We start from the raw sequence: 20,205 nt of genomic DNA, 5'->3' as shown, positions 1-20,205 counted from the left end.
TTTAAATAATGGTGAGCTCTTTAACGTACATTTTTCTGATCTAAATAATTGTGAGCTCTTTAGAATGCATTTTTCTGTAATTTTTTTTAATATGCAACAGTTTGTTTTGACATTTTTTATGATTTTTTTCTTACATTTTATGAATCATTTTGCCTCTTAATGGAAAATTAAAGAGATCTTTATCATTGACATGGAGATTACTTTGGCACTAATAGTGCTATTATTCTTGGCTGTAAAGGATGCTAACTTCTTGTATTTTTTTCCCGTTAATTTTCGAAAACTAAAGAAATTGAGGCATGATATCATTTTTGTTGTTTTTGTATTTTAATTTGTTGTGTATTAGCATGTGATTAGGGAGTGCTGTAGTCCTTGGCAGGAGAATTTAAAGTATCTTATAGCATTAGCTTCCAGGTACTGTTATTATTATTATTATTACTGCTACTATTTTTCATTTCTAATTCTATTCTCAAGGATTTATCAGTAATTAATACTTTCATATATATTTTTTTATGATTTGTGTTCTGGCTCTGTTTGGACTAATAACCAAAGTGAATATTTAGTGAAGAGAAGAAAGGAACAGGGAGAGAGAGAGGAAATTGGAATGATTGGGAGATTCAAGCACAACATCCATCTGTTAATAAGCTTGCCTAGATGATCCTTATGGTTTCTGTCAACAATATAAAATGGATTCTAATAGAAGCAGGGATTTTATGGATTATGCATTGGACCTTCTCAGTCAATGATATTTAGCCAATCACATCCATAACTTCAATACCCTGTCTTTACCACTAGAAGCTACCTTCTAATTAGTTAATGACAAATGACAATATAAGTTGTATTTGACAATACTTTGAATTTACAATAGAAGTGTTTTAGTTTGAATGCACAGTGGAAACATCGGTTTTTTAGCATTGTACTTGGACATAAGCTTACATCATGAGAATTTTGCAGTTATTCTTGCCACTGACCTGCATTCTTATGGCTTCTCTAGGAATTTGAAAAAACAAAAAATCTTCAACTTCATTATAAGTCAAATATTTATATGCTTCTTCAAGGAGGTGGTAAGTTTCTCCGCACTTCTTTTTTTATTGTCAGCTGATTTATGTATTTGTATTTGTGCATGTATTTTGAATATGAGTCTATGTCAAGTTATTTATATTTTTCTTACATGTGTTCATTTTATTCTTGTGAAGTTGGTATTTCCCATTTGAATTTTGGTTCATTCAGCCGATTTATGTATTTCTATTTGTGCATGCATTTTGGTTGTGAGTTTGTCATGTCATTTTTATTTTTTCATATGTAAATGGGTATTCCCCATCTAAAATCTGAAATGATTTGGAGTTGAGGGCGACATTTGATGCTTATTTCCTTGAAAATAGTTTTGATGCTTGCAGATCAATTAATAAGTATGCTAATTGTTGAGAAAATTTTGGTCTGAAACATTTACTGTGCATATGCATATTCCATGAATTTCATGTACATAAACAGAGTTAAGTATATGCAATCAAGCCTGAAAATTTGTAAATGGGTTAACAACACAAAGCAAATCAAGTAGTTGCCTTTTTAGTGTGCTTTTGCATGAAATTATCCTCTTTTTTCTGCTTTTTTCTTGTCAACTGTTTTTATTAGTGCTATTCTAACTGTGCCACTTATAAGTTCTGATTTAATATATTTCTTGTGTCTTTTGTTGGAAACATCATTCATCATTTAATTACCATTAGTACGAATTTATTTGCTGCAAAAAAATCTCTCTTGAACCTTTGGTGGATGTTTGAATAAGATATAGATATATCAAAATAATTAGAATGGCATTAGAAAAAAGAAGCGACAACGGAGGTGATGATAACGGAGGCTGATGACAATTACTTTTAAGTACAAATGAATTAGTTTTATCCCGTTCTCCAGGATGCAGTAAGGATAGCAATAAAAGCTAGAAATCTGCAACAGTTGATATGACATTAGAGTATATGTTCTTCAAAAGTTAGATAGTCGAATTTGCTATTAATGTTGTTTCTTTTTTTTTAGTGGTCTTCAAAGTTTAAATTGTTTGGAAGTTTTGTTTTTTTGAATTTTCAGCCTTTTTTTCAACTGTGTTTTGTTTGTAATTAAAATGACTGCCTAATTTATACAGTTTCAAACTGAGAAAATTTAAGAGAAATTATTTGGCAACAATTAAATTATAGGCATCATTTTAGTATTTTAGATAATTAAAATTAAAACTGCGTTTTTTTTGGAAGGAAATAAAACTAAGTTAATATGCGTTAATGATTCTTTAAAATAATCAAATTTAAATTTATCTTCTTAAAACAAAGCCTTAATAGGAACTAAAACTGAGCCAACAAATATGAATGATTCTTAATAAAAATCAATTTCAAAATTTAGAAAACCTTGAGCATTGGCAGGTACACTCCTAGTGTATAGATAAAGGAGAATCAAAGCTTTTGTCATGTATGCTGAGGTGAGGTGACGCTTTCTCTAAAAAGTGAAAGTCTACGATGTCGGAGCATCTTCATTTAACTTGGCTGAAAAAAATTTGAGAGAAAAATGATGAAAAAAATAATTTGAGAAAAAACTTTTAAAATTTTAAAATTTTAAAATGAGAATAATTATTAGAATTGTTTCTTCAATTCTTAATAATTATTAGAGTTGTCTCTTCAGTTATCTTTTCCAGATTGCCAATTATCATATCAGTTTCATATTGTCTCTTTGGTACTTCTTGCCGCTACATCGGCATCCCAAACAACCAATGACAGAAGCTTCAAATACCTTCGTACACCTTGTGCGTGATTTAGAATTGATTTGCAGTTTTCAGTTTAATAATTTATAATTTGTGTCTGTATATATATATATATATAAAAAATGATGATGATGGTTTGGTAGACGGTTTTGATTTGGTTAATTATCATCCCTGTGGCTGCGAAGGTAAGTTTATTCATTGTTTTCTCAGCTTTAGTATATATCTTTTATATTCATTCCATCTTGCATATGTATGTGGAATCATCACCTAATTTATATTGACACACTTCTTTGTAAATCTCTTTGTATGGAGATTGTGGATCTAAAAGCTAGTAACGAGAAACCTGTCACAAAAAAAGTAGTAAAGAAAGAAAGAAAGAAATATTACATGCTGATTTATTGGGTAAGGAATTTATACTCTTTTTTTTTTTTTTTTTTTTTTGACATTGCTGATTCTGTACTAAGTTGTCTATTTTTGCTATTTTATTCATTACTTTAGCTAATGTAGTTTTGGAACAATAATGGAAAATGGTGTGTGGATATTTCTTTATCTTTATTTAATTCAAAGTTAGTTTATCTTATTTTTTGTTGCCTGCTATCTACAAGCAATTTGGAATCTTCTCAGACATTGTAAATACTAATCTATGTAGTCTATTTATAATATATTTTTATACATTAGATTAGATCCTATGTTTAGTTCTAAATGGAGGATGATGCTGGAATTTTTTTTTTGCTTCACCTTTTAATCAGATGAATAACTTTGGTCAGAAATTCATTAGAAATGCATCACAAATTCAGAAGCCTGGTCTGGGTTCAGCAGAACTGTTGTTGCGCCATTTAGAAGCAACATACACCAAAATTGTTGACATCAATGGTAATTAGTAGGAAGCTTAGCTGACTCCTTTACAATTGTTTCTCATGCTCTAGGAAAGTTTTTGTAGCTGTAATTTTCCAGACACATAATTGTAGAAGAACTAATAGCTAAATCATGGAATTTCTATCAGAGTAAATAGGTAATGTTAATTAATCTGTGAAAAGTTAATTTATAGACTAAATGTTTATGTCATCTTTATTTTCAGATGGATGGTCAGGCTGAAAGTTTATCCAATTTTTGAAAAATCAATTTAGTCTTTGTACAACATGGTAGATTTGTAGTTTATTGCATGTTAATTTCAGTAACCTTCATTGTATTCTGCAGTTTGGAATACAATTGGAAAGTTAGAATGTATTTTTCATGGGGATAAAATAAAAGATCATGGTTTCAGATTACTGATATTTATTTCTGAGAATTAAATAATTTCTACTTAATTGATAGATGGACAAAGCAAGCTCAAAAATTTGGTAACAAGACAGCTGATGGCTTTATAAAAGAGTCTATCATTACAATATTAAGAGAACCAGAAAAGTTGAACAAAGATAAGGAGAGGACCATTTGTAAATGAATTTTGATTGCAGCCAATGTTTTCCTTGACAATAGAAATTCACATGATCAGAGTTATTAAGAGTTTAATGCTGCAAAGATTTTGCTTTCAAAAATAACTCAAGTTTATTAATAAACTAGGTTGATAAGCTTCAGTTATAAAGGATGCCCAGTGGTGGATTTCAGTTCAGGAGAAAAAAAGAAGAAGAAGAAGAAGAAAGTAACTAATAACACAACAAATAATAAAAACAATACAATATAACCGCACGGAGCGCGGAAGATCGCGTAGTCATCATTATATATAATAAAGGAGAATCATAGATTTTTGTTAGATGTTGACATAACGCTTCCTTTGAAAAGAGAGAAAATCTTTAATATTTTAGTATTTGTATTTAACCAATTGGAGGAAAAAGTTATAAATTTTTGAAGAAAAGACATGTTTTTCATTAAAAATTTTCTTATAATGACTTCTAATATCCTTTGTTATTAATTCTTTTTGAGTTTGTTGAGTAATGTCTCCTTTCAAGTATTTCATGATGTATGTTTTGAATTTGACATCATGATTTTTCAATAACATATATATATATATATATATATATATATATATATTAATTAAAAATGTGTTAAACATTGTTGGCCAGTTCATTGGAATCTCCAAATTAGAAATCTAGGTATTTCAAATATAGCAAATGAGTTTTTTGACATTTTTTTTAACTATTTGATTATTGTCTACTTCTCAAACATTGATCAATGTCTTGTACTTATTACATTAATTTTTTTTTATTTAACATTCATCAATCCAGTTCCACTTCTAAATGATGATTTGTTCATAAATTAGCCTAAAATAATATTTTAAAAAAAATCAAAATAAATAAATACAAAAAAATGTATTACAAAATAATATAACAGATATAAATTGCAATAATTTTTTTCTAAATTTGTTTACTCATATTTCTTACTTATTATTCATTATTTTTTCAAATTTATTTATGTATGCATTTCTATGTTTCAAGTTATTATTCCAAGGGGATATAAGTTTTCACTAATTTTCCATCAGTATTTCATGTTTATATAGTAATATGTTTTCTCTATTTCAATTGGCCACATATAAATATTAAATTAGCATTTTTTTTTCCTTTACTGAATAACTCATTCATTAGTTAGAATAAAATTTTCAATTTTACATAATATATTTGAATCATACTGCCTATGTATTATATACACTTTAAATTTAAACAATTTATTCAATACACATATTTTACAACTCAAAATTAAATATATTATACCGTTGTACAAAGTGCGGGAAACCGCCTAATATATATATAACTTTGAAGCAAAAAATATTTCAAAAATGCTGATCTGACACTCTATTCTTCGAGCATTCCTATTTTTCTTTTTCTATAGATTTTTGAAATTTTTTCTATCATTTTTACAATTTGACTGGACATTAAAATATTTTTTACATTCAAAAATTAATATTTTATAATATTAATCAATACTTTTGAAATTTAATCTTATCTATTTAAAACTATTTTTTCTTTTTTTTACTATCATTTTTATAAATATTGGTCACTAAAATATTTTTTAAATTTTGAAACTAAACTATTTTTAAATTTGAAAGTTAATATTTTTTTTTGTATTAATCAATACTTTTCCAATTTAGTTTTTATTTATTTAAAACTATCTAGCTATATATATTCTCCTTGGTTGAGTCTGAATTCTCTGTATATATTTTTTTCTTTCACAATAGTTTCGTCTTATTTTTTTGTTATTTCTTTCAATTCACTTATCATTATATGTATTCAATTGTTCATTGAATTTTTCTTTTTTCATATTTGAAGATAGTTGCTACAACATCCATATACTCTAAGGCTACATATGATGAAACGTGAAGAATGGTGATGTTGGGTTCATGAAAATGATTTCAATCAAGTCCATGGTGGTAGAAACCTTCTCCGAGTATACTCCATTGGGTTTGATTTTTTATTAGGGACATGCATCATACTATTGTTGTTGGTTTTATTACGAAGCTAAGGTGATCATGTTTATTGCCAACAAGGGAGGAAAATGAATTGTGCGGTTCATAATTTATACTGAGATTTTTTTTTTTTTTTTTTTTTTTTTTTTTTTTTTTTTTTTTTTTTACTTTTGTAATTTGGTGAAATGTTTTTAATGGATAAATGACAAATAGAGGCTCAAACAAAGATGAGTACTTATCTATATGTACATTTTTTTTTTCTTTTAAAAGGATGCTTAATTATGGATTGATTTTTTTTTTTTTTAACAAATGATATGCTACTACCTAAGAATATGTTCTCTTGCTTTTACATCTTGTCAAGGGGATAGTTTTATTCGATTATAATTTTGAATTTTGAATTGTCATTAATTGGAATACTCATTTATCAATGTGATCAGGGTATAGTTTCAATGTAGCCTCGTTTTTTTAACTGTGATCTTCATTTTAGTTTTGTGTAATGATAACTTAGTTTGTATGTATTTATTTTAACTTTGAAGTGGATCGTAAAAAATTGCTCATGCAATGAGCTGGCTCTCATCTAGTTATTTCACAAAATCATTGGCTCATTCTTGAAATTTCACCATGTTAAAATATTTGATTCCTCTCTCCAACATTATCATTGTTGTTGAATATGAGGAATATATATATATATATATAATCTGAAACAAAAAAAGTCTTAAAAATGCTGACTTTGGCTCTACTTTTTCAGCATTTGTATTTTTCTTTTTTTACAAATTTTCTACATTTTTAATGTATTTCTTTTTTTTTTTTTTCAGTTTTACAATTTACGAATTATTTATTTTAAATTACTTATGATTTTAGAAATCTTAGTTTGCTATTTTGTTCTAATTATCTATATGTTAAATAAACATATAAATAGTAATCTCTATTCTCTAATCTCTCATCTTCTATTGAAACTCCTTCATTGGAAGTTAAAGATCTCTCTCCACTTTTTCGTCTTTTGAAGGTCTTCCTCTCTTGGTAATTTTCAATATCCTATTTAGCGTTGATTAAATAGATATTTCTTACTGTGGTTTTTGTGTTTTTTTTTTATTATTATTTTTATTGATGATTAATGTTGATCATGTAGTAAATAAAGAAGAAGCAGATAATTTCACTTGCTAGCCAACGAAAAATTTCCTTTGAAAAATAATCATTAAGGTTTCTTTTTTGTTTTTATTTTTTTCTTAAGCATGATTGGTATTGCTGTGTCAATCCAAAATGCAGGGATATGAAACTGTGGTAGGGGAGCGAGGATTACAATTTTCTGGGGGGACAGAAGCAAAGAGTAGCGAGCCATAGCTTACACCATAATGAAAATTCTAAAGATAATACTGTTAAATGAGGCTACAAGTACATTAGATGCAGAATTTCAGAGAGTAATAAAAAATAAATGTTGTATCAAGTTAGAAAAATAGATCAACTAAATATATTTTAGCGCTATTGTACTGTACACTGCATTTATTGGATTAAATTGATAAGGTTTTTTTGTCATTTGTTCTACTTCTATTTATATTTGAATTTCTTTTTTTTTTTTATTGAAAATTTATTTTATTGACTTGACCTTTATATTTTTATAGCAAAAATAAAGTGACATTAATAAAGTTATTTAAACATTAAAAACTATTTTTTTATGTATTAATTAAAGAATAGGAATAGTAATCTGATAAAATTTTTAGATTAAATTTATAGGTTATTTTTTCATGTATTGAACAGCCATAATGAAAAGTACTGTATATAATATTTATCTTTTAAAAATTTTTCATTTTTTGTTTCCTTTATCTATATTTCTATTTCATTTTTCAAAATTTTCTATGTCTCTTTAGTTTTTATTAGAAATTTTAGATTTCTTCAAGATAATTAGGCTTTGAAAAACTTTAAATTGTTAATTATCTATGTCTCTCTACTTAACTCTATTTTTAAAGTCATTTAAGTTATAATTATTTAAAATAAATTAATGGCATGACAATTTCTATAACACTAGATTTATTAAAATTTCTATAACACGCTAATTTAATAAAGTAACCCACAGGAAAAATAAATATTTTATGTATTCATATATTAAATACAATTTATAAAATAAAATATTGAACAATAAAGTAATTTGCTAGAAAAATATAATTTTAATACGTATTTATGAATTATAAACTATCAAAGTAATCCGCGCAAAGTGCGGACTTTCACCTAGATGAATAATAACACTACGTTAAATATAAATAATCAAATAATTAAATATTAAATAATATTCAATGCAAACAAAAAATGGAACAACATTCTTTGAACAAAAATGACTAAATAATTTAACGATGTTCAATGATTTTACAAACAATAGGAATATAATAATAATTTCAACCAAATTTTCAGACTAAATAGTTAATTAACCATTTAAAAAGATTGAAATTTTTTCTTAATAGGTTATTTTTGTTTTAATTTTGATCAAATAGTCATAATTATAACTAATAGAATTGACTAATTTTTTAACAAATAAAAAATAATTGTTTATATTCTTTCAAATAATAAAATTAAAATTACAAGAGATAATATCAAATCTCTCTACTTGAAGATGATCCCAATAAGAAACTAAATCTTCACAATGACAATTGATCTTTCATTGAACCACAAAATAGCTTCACTGTATATTTACTTTTCTAATAATTTGATGCATATGATTTTTACGTATGAGTTCCACCACTATGCTTTAACAAATATCAATGGAAAATAGCCCGCACTAGGAGGTTCTATTGGTCGAAGATCTACATCTACAAATTAAGATTTAAATTATCCGATCAAATAAACTCGAATACTAAACTTTTATTTAGTAATAAACTCTCACAAGGAATGAATCAAACCCTTCCAAAAAGAAGCAAAATAATTTTAAATATGTGCATAAAGCAACAATAACAAAAAAAAGCATTTTAGGATACCTGCCCGGTTTTGATCCATTTAATAAGGGTATTAAACGGGTTTGGATGAATATGGTTAATGAAATTACTATCAAGCAATGATTACAGATAGGGTATGGGTACTTGCAGATGCCTTACCTATTTATTAGTGAAATGTGTATTTTAAATAAGTTTAGGTCAGATAGTTTAAAATTTATAGATACTGTATCCGTATAATAGGCACTGTAAACAAGTTTAGAATGTGCATGAATGGTAAAATTTTAAGCAGATTCAGATATTAAACAGGTGCAGATAATAAAATTTTAAATGTATTTAAATACGGGTGTTTAAATGGAAAATGATAGTAAAATTTTAAATAGAAATGATATGGATAGCTCAAAATTTGCGAATACCCGTCCAATTTCTATCCCTAGTTGTAATACGTCAAAAATCTGCAGAATCTTTGTGGTAGCATGGGAGTTGTGGTTTCATAGGAATCAATTGGTTTGGAATAGAAATCGACTTCTCCGAGAATTCTGGTTCAACGGGTTGATGATTTATATCAACAGTGGTTCCAAGCTCAATATGTTTGTAAGCTTAGTGATATGGTTCAAACTGCACAGTTTGTGCTTAATGGTGTAGGCCTTCTAATGATGCTTTGAAACTCAACGTTGATGCAGCTTGGTGCGAGGACACTATGGAGGCTGGAGTTTGGCTGGTCGGTTCATAACAATCATGGTGAGTGTGCGAGTGGTGAAACGATGCATGCCTTAGTTGGTTGAAAGGCTGCTACTGCTCTTAGGAGAAATGATGCGGATAACTCTTATATGGGTCTTCTTTTATAAGATTGTTGCGTAGCTAATAGAGCATTTGTTTCTATGTCTGATTCATTGGAGCGGATCTTGTCCCTCCATCTATTATTTATGATGTTAAGCATTTTCTATTGTAAAAAAAAATAATAATAATAATTTATCCCAATTTAAATATTTGCTATGATATTAACAACATTAACATGTAATCAAAATCTACATAAAATCTTTCTTCAAACAAAAAAAATTATATAAAATCTTACATTCGAAACTCTTTTGCGTGTGCACATATCAAATTAGCTAATTGCTATAAATTTTCCCAAACATATTTACTCGATGGATGGTGGCAGACAACCACTATCGACAAATGCTAAACCTATATATACACAAAAACACAACCATCCATGCCTTCTTTGTCATGAACTTGGATAAAATTCTAAAAATTCGTCGAGGGACTAGACTTTTTATCTGCAAAAATCTCGGCATAAACTTTCTTCGTTCTAATCGTCAACAGCACATCAAGCCCAAACCCAATAACAGAGGCAAGAGCCATAATAAGAAAGATGAGGAAATAACAGTGAGGTCCAACGCAAATATTGCCACCATCAGCAGTATTAGTTGCTTGAGCATCATAAAGATAACCAGCAAGCAGACCAGAAAAGAGGAAGGAGCCCAGAGGAAGATTGAGAATTAGAATATTATATAATAAGCCATAGTATTTAAGACCAAATAGTTCTGATGCTACTGAGACAGTTATAGTCAGACGAACTCCATAGCATATACCAACTAGAATTGAACCAATGTAAAGTGATCCTGGAAATGCTATTGCCATCACTATAAATCCAATAGTCATCAGAATTTGAGACATTGCATTCCATAGAGGCCTTGGTGTCCCAAATTTCCTGCAAATAGCATATAATACATGAGCTTGATTAAACTTTTTATTATGTGAAAGTTTGAGACTCAAAATTAAGATGGCCGAAGAAACATTGGACTGCAAAAATGGTACTTTTCCTTACTTGGAAACAGGCATTACAGGTTCCAGTCCAATCTTTCTAGTGGAAGAACTAGAATTTGTCTGGCTGAATAGTCCGATTTGAAGCCTTTATAATTTTTTTTTTAGTGAAATGGCCCTTTCCAGTTCCATTTTTTCAGGGTTAATTCCAGTCATATTTCAGGCGGAACTGACTGGTGACCATACTGACTTGAAATAATGTTATTTAACTCGGTTTTTGTACGGTAGAAAAATGATTTCAATACCATGTATGAAAGTTAATTAAAAGAAGAGATCAAGAAAAAATAAAAAGAGGGAGAAATCAACTCACGAGAGATAATATTCTGATGCCAGACCAGATAGAATACGTCCAAAGAATCCCCAAATGCTAATAAGTGAGACAAAAATGGATACATCAACAAACCCAAGAGCCAGCCCCATCTGCCCCATATTGTTCATCACACACATTCCAGTACCCACACCGCAAAGAAATGACAGGAAAAGAATCCAAAACTCAAATGTTCTCATCATTTCAAGAATCGTATGATCGTCCCCAATCAATGGCTGTTGATTATTTATCCCAACATTCTCTATTGTCTCTACCTTATGATGTAAATCTTTTTGACCAACAAGCAATGTTTCCTTTATTTGTTGCTCAAAATCTGAAATATTGGTGTTTTTCTTTAACAGAAGAGAGTATAAAGGAATAAGTAGCGGAGTAGCTAGTAAGAACATAAGTCCTACTGCAAATGCAACAGAAAGAATATGACCATGACTTCCAGTAATGTCAAAAGCCAAGAGATAAACTGCAACTATAACGGCAGTGACATTAAGGGCATTGAAAAATTGTGTTTCTTGTTTTTCTTCTGTTGGAGTAGAGGAAGGCGGGGTTTCGCAGAGGAAGAGAATAGCAGTAAAGCAAATAACAGCAGGAACAATAGCAAGAATAAGTAGAAATGTAGATGGGTTAGAAGAAAAAAGAGCAGTGCAAATATCAGTAAAGATTGCTGTACTTAATCCTACATAACCTTTAAGGATTCCAGATACTGGACCGCGATTTTTAGGAAAGTTTCGCATACAAGTCACTAAAACTGCTGTGTTCATCCATGTTGTGCTATTTCCTCCCATACCCAGAAATATACACATCTGTATCAAGAAACAAAGAACTATTAATTTGGTCATAATAATTTATGAGGAATGAAACTTTACTAGAAAAGATTTGGATTTACCTGCCAGTAAGGAAGAGGATGGATTCTCTGGCTAACAACAAGCCATTGAACTCCATATCCAATAAGTCCTTCAATTGATCCAATAGTGAGTATGACCGAAGTTGACCATCTATCCGAAGCAAGGCCAGAAAGAAGACCAAATGCCTTGCCAACATCTTTAGCAACAGAAAGAGTATTGAGTTGTAACTGAGTAAGAGCCATTAGAGATTTTAATGCATCAGAATAATTGGAAAATGTGTAATTGTTACCACATATTGCCTGAACCCATATGGCAGTAACAAATCCTAACCATTTTCCAGAAGGAGATAACGATAGACTCATAATGAAAGAGAATTCTGAAGTGTTTTTGCTTTGTGTTTCAGACTTTAAGCTTTAAAAGTTATATATTTATACTCTTTGTTTTACTCCATTAATGTTTTTGAATTCATTTAATTATTAATTTATTGCTAAGAGCAAGAACTTGTTTAGAAAGTGGTTTTAGAATTCAGGAAATGGTGTCACAAAATACCAGAACCTTGGTAGGGACAACTTGACATGAATATATATATATATAGATGGAATCAACAGTTATATATCGCTCCTATTTGTAGGACACTGAATAAAATAAAGGGACCACAGCTACCTTAACTGTGTCTGAGCAAGATAAAGGATAAGGAGAAAAAAATTATATATCTAATCTGACATGTCAAAATCCATGCAAGAAAAAAGAAGTGAAGTCTACATGCCAAGTTCTGAATACAACTCCCAAACCAGGAGCCCACTGCCTTTACTTTCCACATAGGCGCCCACCAGTTTATGCAACTTCATATAGGACAAAATTAACTAGGAATCCATTCTATGGATTTTTTTTTTTTTATACCAGACAAGTTGTTAACAAAAAATGAGTGAAATCAAAAATCCTACTGCCAAATACGAGTTCACTTGAGTTAGAGTAGAGTCTTTTCCTCTACATTTACAGTTCATAAAAATTACAAGAATAACATACATTGCTATCAATGAATACATTTACATTAAATAGTTCAGTTTATTTTTCTTAATTATAAATTTAAACAGAATGCAGGCAGGCAAAATAAAGCGAACAATTGAAAATAAAACATTTTATAGTACAATAATTGTTTTACTCTTTTTCTCAGAGGACAGGGCAACCTTTCACTACAACCCCAGGAGCAGTTGGGCAAGAAGCTAATGGACAACCATCTGAATCATTTCCCCACCAATCAAGACTAACTTGTTGCATTCCTAAACACAAGTATAAAAGTACTGCCATAAAAGCCAACCCAGCATGAAGAGCTGCAGACAAAACATAGTTGTGGCGTCTCCACCAATTATTATAGTATCTAAAAGCAATAAAGCCTGAACAAAAACCAATAAGAATCCAAGTAATGTAGTTAACAGCAGTAGCTGGTGGCATCTGTAATGTAGCACCTAAGACTACTGGCATGGAAATTAATTTAATCCAATGCTGGTGAGGGAAGGCCTTGTGTGCAAACCAAACTAGGATAGGTGCTATAGCACCAGCCAAGAAAAACCAGTTGATTGCAGAGTAATGGCCAAGATCTCCAAAAATTCTGCGGGGACCAATAAGACCCCAGATGACAGAAGCATCATAGAAAACATGATCACCTGGGCAAGTCCATGGGCTTCCTGATGGAAGCAATTCACGGTCACATATATTGGGGATAGTTCCCATTAGCCACCATGCTGTTACTAGATGTACAATTGCTGCTATTATAGTGCCAACCACCTGACGAAGGAATGAAAGGGGTATGTGACAAATGTCAGTAGTATTAAAATCACATCTAAGACAAAAATGTTTCAAGTTTGAACTCTAGTTTGTCCCAAGTTAACCAAATAAAAAAGAGGCAAAATACTGGGACCCTTGATGTTTGGCATATTAATACTTTAATCATACTTCTTAAAAAACAGATGTGTGCCTAAGTAGTAATTGCTTTGCTATTTAGAAACTTCATCAAAAGGGTAAAAAAAATATCTAGAACACTAGTTTTACCTGGGCCATAAACATGTCCCTAGGAGGAATCTTCATGTAATGTCCAAGCTTGAAATCTTGCAAAAAAGTAATCCCTTGTTTCATGCTGATGAAACCATAAACCTTGAAGCATATATTTGCAACAGGAAATCCAGGGTACAAATATCCAATAATATACTCAGTTATAACATTTAAGCCTAGTGTCTGTTTACCAAAGAAAAGATCGTGTTAGAATGCTAAAAATCTTCACAATAGCACAAGAAAACATATAGCATAATTACACAAGATTATTTTTAATACACTTTTAAAACAATCATTTCTAAAAGGCCTAACGACTAACAGTCTTTTAACAAGAGCTTTTTGAAAAATTGCAAAGATTATTTATGATAGGAAGATGGCTATCCCAAGACCATTTTTGGTTTATTCCAGGAGAGCAAAGAGTGGAACTAAAGTGCAGGGGATTGATCAAGCAACTGGGAATGAGGACAAGAGAGGCTTGGAGAGGAAGTTTTGAGAAGCACACATGGCAGCCAGAGGTTTAGCAAAGAATAACGGAATGTTTGTATATATGGCAGGGGTGAGAGTGTGTGAAGATCAGCTTTGGGAATATTTGTCTTTTTGGGCAGTATTGTAACTTTCATGTGACCCATCGGAAGGACATTCAGGACCCTACCGGACCTATCGGCGCATTGCTTCTAATTTTTACTAGAAGGGATGATGGGCATATTCAGCAATATGTATACTCTTGCCTCATTTGCCAACGCAACAAGTATGAAGCTCAATCTACAGCAAGTTACTACTGCCTTTGCCTATTCCTCAGGCCACTTGGGAAGTTATCTCTATTGACTTCATTACTAGGTTTCCTCACTTACAAGGTGTGGACTGCATCTCTTTCATCAATTTGATCTTGAGATTTATTAATTTACAATTGTTATTGTTCTAGCATACCTGGTTTTACCATACCTGATTTGTTGTAGCAGCGATGATCCCAATAGGGAGGGTGAAAAAGAAAGCAAGACCACAAGCTAGCAGGACACCCCACCACGGTAATTGGAGTTGATCATTGTAGTACTCACATATAAATATAGTTGCAGCTATGTTGAAGAGAAGAATGGACAAAAACCACCATTCAGGAACTTGCTTATATTTTCTCATGAGTCTTGTATGCACATCCATTTTCTTCTCTTGGAACGCAGACTTGCTTAGCTGCCATATACTTCTACAACATTGAAAATTGGGAAATGTCAGGTACAGGCTATAGCACCGTTTGGATAACTCATGCATGTAATTACAGAATGTGGAATTAGATATACAGAAATTTAATAAATCTTTTAGTAGTTAAAACAAATTTTGACAATGTGATTATAGAGAAGATTTGAAAGTGGATTTGCAGAAATTAAAAGTGCAGTTATAAAAAGTGAATAAATAGAAATAAAAAATAAAATCGATTCTGTAAATAGAAATTAATGTGAGCCTAACACGCTCTTAAAAAAGTAATAAAGAAACATTAGTGAGACCTTGATTTGAAGAGCATAATCTTCTTGTGCAGGTGTAAAACCATGAGCATGTATTTCTCTTGGCTTACCTTCCATGAAAGAGGAAGACATGAACAATAACTGCAGCCAGGGTAGCAAAATTCAAACCATAAATCATTGCAAAGTTGGTGCTGAGATAGAGAGGACCTTCACGTTCATATGCATCCATGTCAATGTGGAATTTGGGGTCAATAATAGCTGAAATAATGTATTTTTGGCCATTAGAAGTGAATAAGCCATCAGAAAATATAGGAAAAGTCTTGGCTTTGTAGACGTTAAGCCAATATGCAATTGGGGTAATGACATACATAATTAGAGCAAAACCACAAGCTAAATTGGCTGTTGCAAACCATGGACTAGCCATTGGACTGCCTAGGTAAGAGGATATACTAGCCCAGTCAAATCCAATACTGCCAATTCCAAGACCATGCAACCCTGAGCCAAGCTGATGAGCAAGGATTGAAGTAGGGAATATCCAGCAAATCCAAGACAGAGAGGATAACTTTGGAAAGAGGTAGCCTGGAAAGACGTAATAAGCAAAGCTGCAAATGAGAGCAATTATGAAGAATTGATTCCTTGTTAATCCTCCTTTGGGCCTCTCCTCTTTCTCATGTAGTGCCCTGTAGTTTTTTTATGTTTGTTATATGTGATGCCTCCATATATAATATACAACAATATGGAAATGTTTTAACTTGATATCAGAATTCCATATCTTGACTATATAACAAGAACATTTTTCTATTAATTTCAGCCTTAATAACTGCTATTAAACAAATCTACTTACCACAGGAATTAAAGACATTCAGAATTTTTGGTTAATGATGCAATGGATAAAATTAACAATGTAATGGGATTTAGAAAATAAAAATTCAGTAGAAAAAATTTATATTATTATAATTGTATAAACTAAAATGTAAAAAAATCAGTGAGGTAGTTACCCCACTGTAGATTCGTCTCTGTCTTTATACAATTCATATACTATCCTTGCATTTTTTTTTTTTTTTTTCATTATGCCATTTATTTTTTTTGTAAATTAGAAAATTTTCAAAAGGAAGAGGCCATCAAGGTTACTCTCGGCTACAATATCTTAATTATCATAAAAATAATTTACTGAGTAAGGTGTTGCAACTTCCAGCCATGACCAGCTTTTAAATTTTCAGAACAAAATCTGGGAATTGAGTTAAGGTCCTAGCCCAAAAGCATTAACTCCCAAGTCCTAATTTGGGCCTAGCCCTGAGTTGAGTGTTGAGCTAGTCCAGAAGTTTTTATTTATTTATTTTTATTAAGAATTACTTATTTACAGAAGTATGTATATGTTGTACTACATATGGGAGGGTGAAAAATAAGAAAGAAAGTGGAAGATTTAACTAGTGAATGGTGCTTAGGGTCACTTCAAGCAAATTGAAGTCTTCTAAATTTACAAAAACCAATCACTTTTTACAGGTTAGTGATGATTCTTACAAAATAGTGACAAAAATACATCTTATTAATAACCGCCTGAGTTTTAAAAAAAAAAAAAAATTTAAGTTCTTTATTTAATAATTTCAGCGGATTTTTATAAAAAAAAACCACCTTTTATAAAATAGAGATGTCTTTATTGAATCTTCACAAAAATATATTGTTTATAAATTACACTTTTAAAATAAAATATTCACCTTTTACGAATCGAAAACATCGTTCATGGAATTTTTGACAAAATAAGTATTTTTCTTTAAATTAAACATTTTTTACAAAAAGCGTCCACCTTTTATAAATAATATAACCTTTTAAAAATATTAATAAAAGTATATAAAATGAATATTGAAGTCACCATAGCAAACACCCTATTGATTATTATGAACATAAAGACATTTTATATTTTTAATGTATCTAGTCAATATCACAAACCCAATTCATTTTCTATCACAGAATCTGGCATTTGAACATTTCAAAGAATATTTAATTATATAGAACAAAAAAATCTGCAATTATGCGGAAAAAACAAAAAAAAAATTTGAAAAGAATTTTTTTGGACAAGTATTCTTTCGTCGTATTTTTTGTACCTATTCCATTTGGATTAAAACTAATTTTTAGATTAATTAAATCAATTTTGTTCTTGATTAGAATGGGATCCAACTCAGCACCTTTCAGTTTAAAATTAATTTAATTCATTTTTAATATAAAAAATAATAGAATAACTAGAAAATAAATATTTAATTTTAATTTTCCTTATTATTTATTTTTTTGCCTAAAATAAAATAAATTAGTCAAAGTTCATATTTGAAACTAATCAGTAATCTCCATGCCGTGCTCCACAATCTATTATAACCGACAGCACAGAATTGATTGACTTATCAAAGATAATTGGTCAATGATCTAACGGTCATCATCAACCAGCAGTCGTGTTAGCTTACCTGAAGAGGGAAACCTGCACCAGATTCTGAGGCCACCACATAGCAGCAGGCTCCACCAAATACCGCCGGAAAACCCCAGCCCACCCGAATCCCAGCACCTGTGTCGTTATAACGACGAGAAACGCCACAAAAAAGGACAGCTCCTTCTTGTAGAAAATCTTGACGGCGCTAATGATATGAATGGCGTAGACGTTACCAGCTCCAGAATTGGCAAATATCGTGATCAGCACATGCTCTTTCACATTAAACGGTCCCGGATTAAACGAGAATTCCCACTTTGTTCCTTTGAAAAAAACCTTATCGGTTATTATAGAGGCCATGAGATGGCCGAGAGGAACTACCGCAATTTGGGCCGAGATGGAAGTGATACTAAGCGGTTCACGGCGGTACCAGAAGAACTGGTTGAGAAAGGAAAGGACGAGGCAAGCGAGAGTCCCCAGAGTCCATGTGCGAAACGTGACGGTTGGGAGAGTTGGATCGTCGTCGGTGGAAACCGTGAGAGCAACTTGCTCGATCGGAGAATTCTCTTTCTCATTGTTGTCGTCGGCGGCGGGATTGTAATTGGAGGTTCGCTTGGTGTTAACTGTGGTGTTTGGAGAAGTGGAAAGTTAGAGATAGGAGGAGAGAAAATTAGAAGGAAAGTAAGGGAAAGTTGCTTACTTAGAGGGGTTGTGATTTCGTGACTAGTACTAGTAGTAGCCGTCATCTCTCTACGTTTCAGGCGCTTCCCTCTCTGTGAATCTCTGGGAAAAAACGGATTTTTAAATTTTAATTAGAGCAACAGAGGAGAGGCTCAGGTGGAGGTGAACCATGGATCTTATGCAACCGATGATTCTTGATGCAGTTCTGACCGTCAGATTAGCCTAAAGAGGACCCTATGATTAGAATTAAACTATCATTTTTCTTGAATTAGATATTAGATTATAATAATTAGCACATGTGCGTGCGTCACAACTGATTTTTCTTCTTTTTGTTTTTTCTTTAGAATGGTGTCATTGCTTACTTGGATTTTCAAACTTTACAAGCCTATCACTGCGAGAATAATTTGCTAGGCCCGGTCTGAGGAACCATTTATTTTTTTGAGACGATAGTATTTTTAATTATTTACTAAGGAAAAAATAATGAATATAATTTTAAAAAATTTTTACTTATAGTGATTATTATGGATATGTCCGAATCTAGATAAATTTTCTACTCTGTTTCATAGTACTTATCACTTTAAGAAAATAGTTTGTTCCAAAATATTTATTACATTCGTGGCTTCAAAGAGTAATAAATATTTTTTTCAATATTTACTCTTTGCATATGACCAATAATTATTACTTCAATTTAATGATTTTTTTTTTTAATTTTAATATTAAATTAAGAGTAATATAGTCAATTTATTCAATAATTATAAAGGTAACATGTTATTATATTGGTGTGAAATATGATCCAGATAACAAGATCTATTTAATCTTGCGTTTAATAAAAAAGAACTTATTTGAGCCTTTGTCTTTGAGCCAAAAATTTTTTAAAAAAAAAAAACTTCAAATAAAATTGACAGGCTAATGTTGATATTTTTTTTATAAGTAAATGTAAAATTTAGAGGAAAAAAAATTAATTTTGAAAAAAATTTTAAGGTCAATATAAATATTTTTAAAATAGTAATTTAAGAAAAAAATTTTAAATTTCCAAAAACTTAAAAAACACAATGTCTCTTCCATTCAGTAATCCTTCATTTGGATGAGAGTACAGAGAGTATTTTTTTTTAAGCAAATATTTTTTTTCAAGCAAATATTTTTTTTCCTTGTTTAGAAAAGAGGAGAAAAATATCGAATGAATTAATATTTTACTTGTTTTTTACCGGATTCATATATTTATATCTCTCCATTTGGAGAAAAAAAATATTAAATAAAAGTGAGAGTTTCACTCTCTTTTTTTTAAATTATCCAAATACTCTAAATTAATCAACAAACTCTAACCCTTTCTTAATATTCCATTATTTAAGTATATAATTGTCAACTTTCAATAATAACGTTTCATTTCCTCTAAAATTTTACTCTGTCCAAACAAAGAAAAATAAATTTATTTTCTTTCAATCATTAAATCTAAACACAATCGTGAAAAATAATTATGAAAGAAAGTTGACAATTCCTTATTATTTTTCTCTATTATTTTCCTTCCTCACTTCATTTTTTCTTTTCCTTCAAGTAGAAATTAT

At 30.4% G+C, this 20,205-nt stretch overlaps 2 protein-coding genes across 2 annotated transcripts; both read right to left on the bottom strand.

Annotated features, from left to right (window-relative positions):
* Positions 1-10,068: 10,068 nt before the first annotated feature.
* Positions 10,069-12,613, bottom strand: LOC105629100 (protein NUCLEAR FUSION DEFECTIVE 4). The gene is made up of 3 exons (XM_012210616.4): positions 12,088-12,613; positions 11,190-12,004; positions 10,069-10,766 (listed from the first exon to the last, which is right to left on the bottom strand). Exons 1-3 carry the CDS (start codon positions 12,406-12,408, stop codon positions 10,301-10,303), a joined length of 1,602 nt encoding a protein of 533 aa, XP_012066006.1. The 5' UTR covers positions 12,409-12,613; the 3' UTR covers positions 10,069-10,300.
* A 442-nt stretch (positions 12,614-13,055) lies between these two features.
* On the bottom strand, positions 13,056-19,077 carry LOC105629107 (oligopeptide transporter 7). The gene is made up of 6 exons (XM_089720294.1): positions 18,663-19,077; positions 18,003-18,585; positions 15,660-16,229; positions 15,038-15,293; positions 14,096-14,278; positions 13,056-13,831 (listed from the first exon to the last, which is right to left on the bottom strand). Exons 1-6 carry the CDS (start codon positions 18,706-18,708, stop codon positions 13,217-13,219), a joined length of 2,253 nt encoding a protein of 750 aa, XP_089576420.1. The 5' UTR covers positions 18,709-19,077; the 3' UTR covers positions 13,056-13,216.
* Positions 19,078-20,205: the final 1,128 nt, after the last annotated feature.

The sequence above is a fragment of the Jatropha curcas genome, chromosome 4, assembly GCF_041381405.1.
Source record: "Jatropha curcas cultivar XTBG-Jc1 chromosome 4, XTBG_Jcur_1.0, whole genome shotgun sequence".
Lineage (NCBI taxonomy): Eukaryota > Viridiplantae > Streptophyta > Magnoliopsida > Malpighiales > Euphorbiaceae > Jatropha > Jatropha curcas.
Note: the sequence above shows the minus strand (reverse complement) of the source record. Positions and strands in the feature narration are given on the sequence as shown.